The sequence below is a fragment of the Mandrillus leucophaeus genome, unplaced genomic scaffold (assembly GCF_000951045.1).
Source record: "Mandrillus leucophaeus isolate KB7577 unplaced genomic scaffold, Mleu.le_1.0 Scaffold839, whole genome shotgun sequence".
Taxonomy (NCBI): domain Eukaryota; kingdom Metazoa; phylum Chordata; class Mammalia; order Primates; family Cercopithecidae; genus Mandrillus; species Mandrillus leucophaeus.
Window position 1 is genome coordinate 1,113,129 of NW_012109130.1, and position 11,482 is coordinate 1,124,610.

General features: G+C 35.3%; 1 protein-coding gene across 1 annotated transcript in view; it reads left to right on the forward strand.

Moving 5' to 3' along the window:
• The window catches only part of LOC105530681 (anoctamin-5), a gene marked incomplete at its 3' end in the record, with an annotated part of 85,911 nt that overhangs the window by 69,200 nt on the left and 5,229 nt on the right, over nt 1-11,482 (forward strand). The window contains exons 15-17 of the mRNA XM_011968319.1: nt 3,429-3,651; nt 6,010-6,179; nt 6,833-6,930. Coding sequence (XP_011823709.1) covers nt 3,429-3,651; nt 6,010-6,179; nt 6,833-6,930 — 491 coding nt within the window. The remainder of the gene's footprint in view (nt 1-3,428; nt 3,652-6,009; nt 6,180-6,832; nt 6,931-11,482) is intronic.

Consider the following 11,482-nt stretch of genomic DNA (forward strand, 5'->3'; position numbering starts at 1 on the left):
CTTTTCTTCACATGGCCCCTTTTAATTAATTATATTGACAATCATTGTATTGGTGTGTGGGGGAAGAAGTCTATGTATTAGAATGCTTAGCTGACAAACCAGCTGTATGTTCTTAACTGAGTTGTTTAACTTTTTGGTACCTCACTTTTTTCATGTGAAAATGGAAGTGCTTTCCTTTAAAGACCAGAATCTTGGTTACATATTTTTCGAGCCCCTATTTTTCCATAATCTACAATCACTGTGTTTCCTGCTGCTATTTAAAAGAGAATAATATGTGTCCCAAATACACTCTCTTCAGTAGAATTCCCTCTTCTCTTCAGAAAACTATTCTTGCAATGTAACATTTAAAATTATTTTCACCATTTAAGCTTCACTAAACAATTACTAAGTTTCATTGGAAGATCACAAAAACATCTCCAAAGAGCATGAAAGCATCTCAGAAAATACATTAACAATTTGGGTGGCAGTTTGAAATTAAGAAAATATATTAAAAGATATTGACAGAATAATGACATGATGTTTATTCCTATTTCATGAGATAAAAAATAAAACAAAAGCAGTCCCATTAGCTTTGCCAAAAATTAACAGAAAAAAAATGTATTGAATGCTTACATTTGAATCCGGTTGAAAAGCCGTATGTATTGATTCACTGTGAATCATTGACTTCACTTAGCTTTCGTGGTTTAGAAATCAAGAAACAGAGTTGTTTATGTATTTATTTATGTATGTATTTATTTTTACTTATTGCAGTGCTTCTTCAGTGTTTAAGGGCAACCAGAACCGTCATATTTAAGTCTGCATTGGGAACACACACGTGCACCCACACAAATATGCATACACATGCATGAGCACACATACATTGGGTGCATACATGAATATACATGTACACAGTCACATATACACATACATCCACACACATTCTGAGGTCTGTAGGACTCTTGGACAGCCTACCCTGCCTGTTGAGAGTCCTATTTTTATTCAGACCACCCTTAAAATTCCTAAAATGTGAAATATTATGTTATAGAATTACATGATTTTGATTTCTGCTGACAGCTTTTTTTTTCTTTTATTATTTTTTGCTTCTTTTAGGTAAAATCTACTTGCTTCTTGATGTGCCTAAGAATGTCAGCTGTATAATCAATATCTTTCATTAATGACTCTTGAAGTCTTGGCTCCTGAGCTATGTGGAAGAACACAGTTTATCTGAAAAATATAAAGAAAGCATCTAATATCATGCAGAGCAATTGCAGAGCAATGCAATTCGATTCAATTAGATAAAATTATAACACCATTAAACATCATAAAGCATGTCTGCCTAAGCAGCAACCTTCATTATTTGACTTTATTTACTGAGTGCCAGGCCCTAAACATCGTAATTCAGCATTTAGGAAATTGTGTGTATCCATTTTGTCTCATATCATGTGTAAAATACCCCATCTAGGACGCCTAGAGATTTCTCCTTCAAGAGAAGGAACCATTCCTATAATGCAGCTTTCCATGGCCTATAGTAGGCCCTTTTGGGAGGTTCCTGCTTTAACCGGGCTGTGTGATACTGACTAGTGCTTGGAGTCTTGACTTAGAGGGGAGATTTTGAATTTCTTTGTGATTTCTTCAACATCACAGGAGATGGAACCTTACATGCCTCTATATGCACGTATTCCATGGTACTTTCTTTCAGGAGCCACAGTGACATTATGGGTGAGCATTTCTTTAAAAATTGCTATAATTTCTTCAACAGGGGATTAAATGAGCTATGTTAACAGTGTTATCTGCAATGTCTCTTGAGTCCTTCCTTTCCCTCTCCCTCCCTGGTCTTTTTATCTTGGTTATAGCTCTTACACAAAATAAACTGTAATTTATAGGGATTTTCCATAATTAAACTTTGGGAAAAGATCTCAAGGAAGAGGAGATGCTTTGTCTTAAAGCCTGTCCCTCCCTGCCTCACAACACTTCATTTAAGTGATCACTTGAAATCAGGACAGAATAACAAACTTACTCTGATTCCAGACTCTTTGGTTAGTTTAGAAAAATCATGAATGTATCTTTATTTCCACTTTATTTCCTGCTCTTCCTTTTTCCAAATGTGTTCCCTCTTAACTGTTAATGTTTAATTTTAGGAAAACAGGCAGTGTTACCTTCTAAGGGGTTAGTTAGCATGTTGAAATATAAATAATTGACAGTTGTAGATTATAGTTTAGACTCACTAGTCCATAAACCCCATATGATTTACCTTTAACATTTCTTGTTAAAGATAAATCTATTATTTTCATATTTTAAAACAGTAAAAATATGTTTTCTTAGATTATGTAATAATCATTAAGGAGATGTGATAAAATAAAATGGGGAGAATCATTAATTCAGTACTCTCTTTTGAGAAATCTGGAGTATATCCCCAGAAAATTTTCTGGTTTTGATTTCTAGTTTTCATTTAATTTGACTCATTTCCTCAACTTTTAGAATAAAATTTCTAATGATTGATAGAAAGCCATCTTTGTGCTTTTGCAATATTGGAAGTGTACAAAATTTATACAGAATCTATATAAATTTCTAAACTACCAGGCATATTAGAGCACTAATGGCAATATTCTGAGGGGAAGTGAAATGCAATATTGGCATGTATTTTTCTTAGGAAAATAAGTGATCTTGATTCTACATCTTCAACTTCAATGTAGAGCATGCATCAGCAAACATTTTCTGTAAAGGAGCCATATATATTTTTGGCTTTGTGCCACATATAGTCTCTGGAACATAATTGCCTTTACTTTTCTCTATAACCTTTAGAAATGCCAAAGAAGGCTGGGCATGGTTGCTCACGCTTGTAATCCCAGCACTTTGGGAGGCCGAGGTGGGCAGATCACGAGGTCAGGAAATCGAGACCATCCTGGCTAACACGGTGAAACCCCGTCTCTACTAAAAATACAAAAAATTAGCCGAGTGTGGTGGCATCTACTAAGGAGGCTGAGGCAGGAGAATCGCTTGAACCCGGGAGGTGAAGCTTGCAGTGAGCCAACATTGCGCCACTGCACTCCAACCTGGGCAACAGAGCGAGACTCTGTCTAAAAAAAAAAAAATGCAGAAGAACATTCCTAACTTAAGGACCATATAAGATCAGGCAAGGCCACAGGCAGGATTTGGCCTTCTACTATAGGTTGTCACTCCCTACTAGAGAATAAGCCTAGAGGATGAACAATGAAGACGTTTCTTTTAGACTTAACCAGCAGCTAGTATATGCCTTATCTTTAACCCTTTTACCTTGCCAGTGTTCACATCTTGCCATCTAGGGAAAGAGAGACTGACTTAGTTTGCTTTGCACATGAGACCTGCTAAACTTCATATAATGAGGTTAACAGAATAATCAATATGTTAGATATGTATTCCTAACAGAGATGCAGAGACCCAAATAGCAGTTCTTTGTTTTCCTTTCCCAGATGTCTCTTGTCGTCACCAGTATGGTAGCTGTAATTGTGTATCGCCTGTCAGTCTTTGCTACACTTGCTAGTTTCATGGAAAGTGATGCATCCTTAAAGCAGGTCAAAAGCTTCCTTACTCCTCAGATAACCACATCACTCACAGGATCATGCTTGAACTTTATTGTCATCTTGATCTTGAATTTCTTTTATGAAAAGATATCTGCGTGGATCACAAAAATGGGTAAGCTCGCCAAATCATTAGTGTGATTCTGAAGAATGATTCTTATTGATGCTATATGTCTATTTTGGATCAGCTCCCCAGGAGTTCATTTTCAAAGGGTACCTTTTAAGGCAATTTTTCTCTATAGGTAGACTCATATCTGCTATTAAGAGCCACAATTCAAGGTCCATTATAACGGAAGCAGCAAAAAGAACTGGAAAAAAAAATAAGAATTTGGACTCTATTTATCTTTCTGAGTATTCTTGTCTTAATTCTCCCTTGATGGGTCTAGCTGAATCCTAAGAAAAATAATCACTTTACTGAAGACACAGATAATTGTTATTTCATGTGTATGGTTCTTAGAAAGTATTGATTTTGGAAGTTATTCTGAAAAAACGGAAAAGTCAGCTTCTCCTAAATAAATCTAAATTTTAGTGCTTTTCTTTTCTACTGCCATCTCATAGAACTTGGATTATTTTCTTGTTAAAATATTAAAATTTCTACTTAAATCCACAAGGAAAGTAATCGAAAGGGATCACAGGTTAAGTGAGAGATTGAGTTAGGTAGAGCAGCACAGAGCACAGTCGTTTTTGCTCTTTTTCCTGGCAAGTTAGCAGTAAGATCGGAGACTCAAATCAAGGCATCAGCCTCTTCTCTGAGTGTTCACTCCAGGGCTCAAGCTCCTTTGAATCTGTTGTACATAGGCATCATGGCTGATGTCAAGCAAAAGACCACATTATTCAGTCAGCGCTGGAATGAGCACTGAGATGAGACTTTCATTATATACTATCTTCAAACTTGGAGTTCTCTCTCATTTTTACTTCTGCTGTCAACAGTGAGAAAATCACAGCAGATAAATTGCTTTTAAAAGCACCTAAAAACTCACTATTTTCCTCAGTGGGGAAAAAAAAAATCATTCAAGTTCACATTACAAGTTTTGTAGGAATACAGCTACATTTCACTAAAATGGGGGAGTTATCTGTGTCTTTAAAATATTTTGTGATACTTTCAGTATTGCTGAAAATGTCATGATTTGGCTGGATCAGCTCATGCTACTGGGAGATCATCAGCTCAGGAAAACATACTTTTCTACATTTTTGTGCTTCATGACCCTCTATTGCAGGGTGAAGATAATTTAATAGTTTGTTATCTTTAGAATTCATTAAATGACAGATCATGCTCATGCATTTTAAATAAAGGAGAGGGAAAATGTGTACTATTTCTGCCACTATTTGCTAATCATATTATTTTCAAAATTAATATAGCCATTGAATTCATGAGAGGGCAACACAATTCTGTTGGAAATCATCCCTGCCCTTGACGTGATCTTATTTTCTTCAAACCTGATTGTAAACAGATGAGTTCTAGTGGCTTATAGGATAGCAGATAGTGTTTGGAGATGAGCATAAGTTTCTTATTTGGTGTATTATTTTGTTTTCTTATTTGGTGTATTAGTTCGTTTTCACACTGCTATAAAGATACTACCTGAGACTGGGTAGTTTGTAAAGGAAAGAGGTTTAATTGACTCACGGTTCACATGGCTGGTGAGGCCTCAGGAAACTTAACAATCATGGTGGAAGGTAAAGGGGAAGCAAACACCTTCTTCATAAGGCAGCAGGAGAGAGAGAGAGTACATGGGGAAGTGCCACACCTTCAAACCATTAGCTCTCAATTGGCCGGGTGTAGTGGCTCATACCTGTAATCCCAGCCCTTTGGGAGGCCGAGGCGGGCGGATCACAAAGTCAGGAGTTTGAGACCAGCCTGGCCAACATGGTGAAACCCTGTCTCTACTAAAAATACAAAAAAATTAGCCAGACGTAGTGGCACACGTCTGTAGTCCCAGTTACTCAGGAGGATGAGGCAGGAGAATTGTTTGAACCTGGGAGGCGGAGGTTCCAGTGTGCCAAGATCGCACCACTGCACTCCACCTGGGTGACACAGTGAGATTCCATCTCAAAAATAAATAAATAAATAAAACCATGAGCTCTCTTGAGAATTCACTCAACACCAAGAGAACAGCATGGGTGAAACCACCCCCATGATTCAATGTCCTCCCACCAGGTCCCTCCCTTGACACGTGGGAATTACAATTTGACATGAGATTTTGCTTGGGACAGAGTGCCAGACCATATCATCTGGGTTTGAATTTCAAATTCTGTGTAACCCCAAGACAAGAATGCTGTCTCTCTGACTGTGGTAATAACAGCTTCCTAGGCTTTTCCAGTGGTTAGTTTAATACAAAGTGTATAACAGAAAATCTAACACAAATCTGTAGTTACTTGATGTTCACTTGTCCCAGGGAGTACGAAGTTCAAGGAAAAATAAGAAGATGCACTGAACGATTTTTTTTTTTTTTTTTTTTTTTTTTTTACTTAATAGAAATTCCTCGAACATACCAGGAGTATGAGAGCAGTCTTACCTTGAAAATGTTCCTGTTTCAGTTTGTAAATTTTTACTCATCCTGCTTCTACGTAGCTTTCTTTAAAGGGAAGTTCGTAGGCTATCCCGGAAAATACACATATTTATTTGATGAGTGGAGAAGTGAAGAGGTAAGAATTTCCTTGAGAGGTGAGGTGAGGTGTGCAGCTTCAATACCTCAGTATTAACCACTTTCTGTGTGCCAAGCACTGATTCGCATGCTAAAAAATTACAAAAGATACCTAGACACTGACTGTATCCATAGAGAGTATTGTTCACAGATGAATCCTGTCATTTGATAAACTTCTCAGTTTATTTTTGAGCAAGAAGTTACATTTTGCCTATGGTTTGGCAGTAAAATATGAGACATAAAATGACATAAAGTCTTTATTCCTAAAAATTTCCTGCAAGGGAAGACTGATTACTTTCTGTAGAAATGGTACTACTATAGGTAGTAGAGTTAGAACAGATCCATGGTTTCCAAATTTTGGAGAATGGAAGATATAACAACTCCCAACCCTAACCCAGATATAAAGACTTAGAATTTTCTAAGAATGAGATCCAGAAATCTGTGTTTTTTAACACAGTTCACAGATGAATCTAATGCAGCTAGCCCGGCACTGGTCTGTGATCAGGTTTGGAGCTATTGGACTAAATATCTCTTAACCCTTCCAACCAAAACCTCGAGATTCTAATCTTATGGTTTAGGGTTTCCTTTAGATGTTGCAAATTTCTATCTTTTTGATCATTCAATTCTGTTTTCTCCCGTCTTGCTTCTGACTAGTGTGATCCTGGAGGCTGTCTTATAGAATTGACAACGCAACTGACCATTATAATGACCGGAAAACAGATTTTTGGAAACATTAAAGAAGCCATTTATCCGTATGTATGACTTACAAGCTTTTTATTTGATTTAAGTAACCATGAGAGATTTCCTCTGGAACAAGATGGAATTTTTTGATTATCATGATGCCTTTGTTAGAAAATGTTTAAGCCAAAAGAAAGCTTTATTTTTAATCAACAGTGAAGGTTGCATTAAGGTAATATAAACTCTTATTTTTATTTATTTATTTATTTTGGTTCCATGGCTGGCAAGGTTTTAAAAATTTATTTCACAAATAATAATTATCTGTATTTATGAGGTACAATATAATGTTATGAATACAATCTTTTAAATGTGCATTTTTGTTACTTTTCTCTCCTGTGAAGATTTCACTGGGACATCTAAATGCTATATCCTCTGCAGTTTATTCTACACGCTGTGTATTATTTCTGGATATTACTAAAAGGTGAACTTTGTAAAAATATCCATGTGTCATGCAATCTAGACATAAAAATAGATTGTAAATGAAATGATGGAGACTTTCAGGTCAATACATGAAAGATTGCTCTCTGATCAAAACACAGCAATAATGAATACATTATAAAAAGAGAAAACTAAACTGACAATTTATCTCAAATAGTGGATGGACATTGTCATGGATAAAAAGAGAAAGAATTATAAAATCATAAGTCTACGATCCTGCACGGCTCCTAGTTAGGAAATGACTGTGTCGGGGCTTGGTATGCAATATAAAGTGGAGTAAAAGTGCTCCACTTAATACAGCGGCTCATCCAGTTTAACTGCACTTGAAGCCAGAGACTGGGTTTATTCTCACTCATGAAAGAAGATTGAAAACACCATCCCTGCACCTTCCCACCTCCAATATATACACAATTTCATAGTGCCACTCAGGGCTCTATTTCAAGTACTAACAAAAGAAGAGCACGGACTTATCCTCACAAATGGCAATAAATGTGAGCCTAACCTTCTAGTTTCATGCTTAGATATACCACATCCATAAGGGAAATAGCCAAACCTTTTTTTTTTTTTTTTGAGGCAGAGTCACACTGTGTCGCCCACACTAGAGTGCAATGGTGCAATCTCAGCTCACTGCAACCTCCGCCTCCTGGGTCCAAGCAATTTTCCTGCCTCAGCCTCCTGAGTAGCTGGGATTACAGGCACACATCACCACACCCAGCTAAGTTTTTGTAATTTTAGTATAGACAGGGTTTCACCATGTTGACCAGGCTGGTCTGGAACTCCTGGCCTCAGGTGATCCACCCGCCTCAGCCTCCCAAAGTGCTGGGATTACACGCATGAGCCACAATGCCTGGCCCCCAAACTTTTATTTTAAGTTCTAGCTCTAGATTGAGAACCCGGAGGACTGAATGGAGGCAATACCGAAACCAAACAGAAGATGAGGGATACATATGCACAGAGAGGGAGAGAGACAAAAGACAGGGGAGGTAAAAGAATAATAATAAAAAAAAATTAACAACAAAAACCCTGAGCTTTCCTAATAACCAGAATTTCAAAATGTGATGATATTTAATGCTACAAAGGCTGTGAACAAAATCAATTATTAGAAAGCGAACTTACTCCAGCTGATATTTCTAACTAGAATATTCTAGCAAAGCCCTTAAAAAATGATGTTGATAATACTAACAACATAAGGGAAGGTGATACTGTCATTAAAACAGATAAGGAAATAAATAAAAATGGACAGAAATGAAATAAGAATAAGTAAATATGAAATGGAAGCAATTGCACATACGTGAAAAATTATACTTTAAATAATGAATACAATAGATGGGAAAATTCCAGAGTACAATTCCAGCCTGGACATGTTTGAAGAATGTATTAGTGAATTGGAAAATAATAGTGAGAAATACCTACCTTATACAGTGTAACAAATATATGACATTTAATAAAAATAAAATAAGGGTATGTTAGATTAAGAGGCTTCCACATTAATCTACTAGTAGTTCCAGAAAAAGGTAATTGAGTGAATGGTGAAGGAAAAAAATATTTGAATAGGTAATTGCTGAACATTTTTCAAAAACGAGGAAAAACACAAGTTTCAGAAATGGAAACAAATTCTGAGTATGAATCAAGATACTAGAATTCAATTCAAGACAATATAATTCAGTTCACACCCTGATTCATTATGGTGAAACTACAGAACACCAAAGATAAACCGACAATCTTTAAAAATCTTAGATGAAAAAGGTTAACTTTATTCAAATGAATGTCGTCTATACTATCATCAGCTTCTCATCAATAGCATTAGATGCCAAAAGATAGTATTTTCAAGGTTCTCAGTGAAAATAATGTTCCCTTTTCATTTCTAGAACCAGGTTAACTATTATTTACAGTGCTGGTAAAATAGACATTTTTAGACATGAAAAGACTAGGAGAGTTTGCATGTATAGATTGTCATGGAAAGAACTACTGAAAGATTTTCTTAAGCAAAAGGAGATCACAAAGTGAAAGTACAGGATGGAAGAAACATTGGTTAGCACAGAATTTGTTAGCTCCAAACAAATGAAATAATTTTGTAGAATCTAAAATCATATAGAATTTGTGTAGGGAGAACTATAAAATCTTAAAGAAATTTTAAAACTATATAAATGGTGAGAAATATCATGTTGGTGGTCAATTATCCCCAAATTGATATATCGCTTTATTGTTGCTATGATCAAAATATCAGCAGAATTTTTATAGGTATAGACAAGTGGGTTCTAAAATGTATATGGAAGGCCAATTAACTAAAATAACCCAAAGAAGTATGATAAAAGAAGAATAAAGCTGTAAGAAATACCCTACTCAATTTGAACGCTTACTAAAAACTATATTGATCAAGACAATGTAGGGTTGGTGGAGGGATAGTTATTTAAACCAGTGGAACGGAGTAGAGATTGTAGAAACAGCTATTGCAGAAATTTGTGCTCTAGCCAAACAGGACCATTTAATTTAAGACAGGTGCAAGAACAATTCATTGATGAAAGAGTAGGCTTTTTTGTAAATGGTGTTGGAACAATCGGACATCCCATGTGCAAAATAATAAAAAGCTATGTGAAACTTACACCTCATTCATAAATGTACTCAAAATGGATCATAGACAAAACTAGTTTTTAAAAAAGCAAGGAAGTGATTATTATAAAATTTAAGATAATGGCTATGGACGTGGGGATTGAAGAATTTATAAATGGAATGAAGCACATGAAAGAGCTTCTGAAATTTCTAGCCATGTTCTCTTTCTTGAACTGGATGATCTCTTTTCCACTGTGACTTCAGTTACAGTATGCTCATCTGTTTGATAGTGTCTCAGAAATCACAGGTGCTTTTTCCTCTTTACATCATTCATTTTTCCTCTTTGTGTTTTAGCTTGCGTATAAGCAATATATAAATGTTCCTCTTAATCCACATTTGCTATAGTACTTCATACTGTCTTATTAATTTTTGTCAACTGGAGGCCATAAATGATATCTCATTTTAGTATAATTTTTTCTGATTAACAACACGAATAAGCATTTTTGGCCATATTTGTTTCCTTTTCGATTAAATGCTTGTTCATGTTGTTTAACCATTTTCCTACTTGTCAATCTTTTTTTCAATTTATTTCTATGAATACTTTTAAACTTCTGGTTACTGGTTTTTGTTTATTTGCTTCTTTTTTGGTTGTATATGTTGAAAACATTTTATTCTAAGATAACAGTCATCTTTTTATTTTTTAATAGTATGTTTAGGTCACAGTGTCACAACCACAGAATTATTGATATAATTCTTAGCTGTGGGGTACGGGTTATCCTTTGCATTGTAAGATGTTTAACAGCATCTTTGGACTCTATCCACTAGATGCCAGTAACCCATCCCTCTCCAGTTGGGACAACCAAAATATCCTCAGAGAGTGCAATTGTGTCATTGTGGGCAAAATTACTCCCAGTTGGAAACCATTGCTTTAGATGAACAAAATTACATAACTTTAATATGGTAGAATTTATCAGTCTTTTATTTTGTGGGTTAGCATTTTTAAACAATTGTTTAAGAAATATTTTCCTACCCGGGATTGTAAGACATTTTCATTATTATTTCCTATATCTGTTAAAGTTATGCCAAAAGTAAGGTTCTGGGCAAAATACTGGATATACAGATGTACTGATAAAAAGTTATATGGAAACACACAGACATATACAAAGATATTCTCATATACTTACTTCTAAATTTTTTATACATTCTAACATTATTGTTTTTCACTTTCAAATTCTAAATACATATGGACAGGATTTTTATGTTTGATATGAGATACAAGTCTATTTTGTACATATATGTGTATATATCTATAAACTATATATTGTATAAACCCTTATATTACCATTTATTGAAAAGTTCCTTTTTCCTGTGCTCCATCATCTAGAATACTATTCATCCACATACAATATTATCTACAATACTTTTTATGCCGTATAAACACTATCCACATGCCATATAAACACTATCTACAAGCCATATAAATACTGTCTACAATTATACCAAGTGCAAGGCTATTTCAAGTTTTCCATTCTATCCCAAGATTTGTTTATCCCTGTACCAGTACAGCAATCTCTCTCT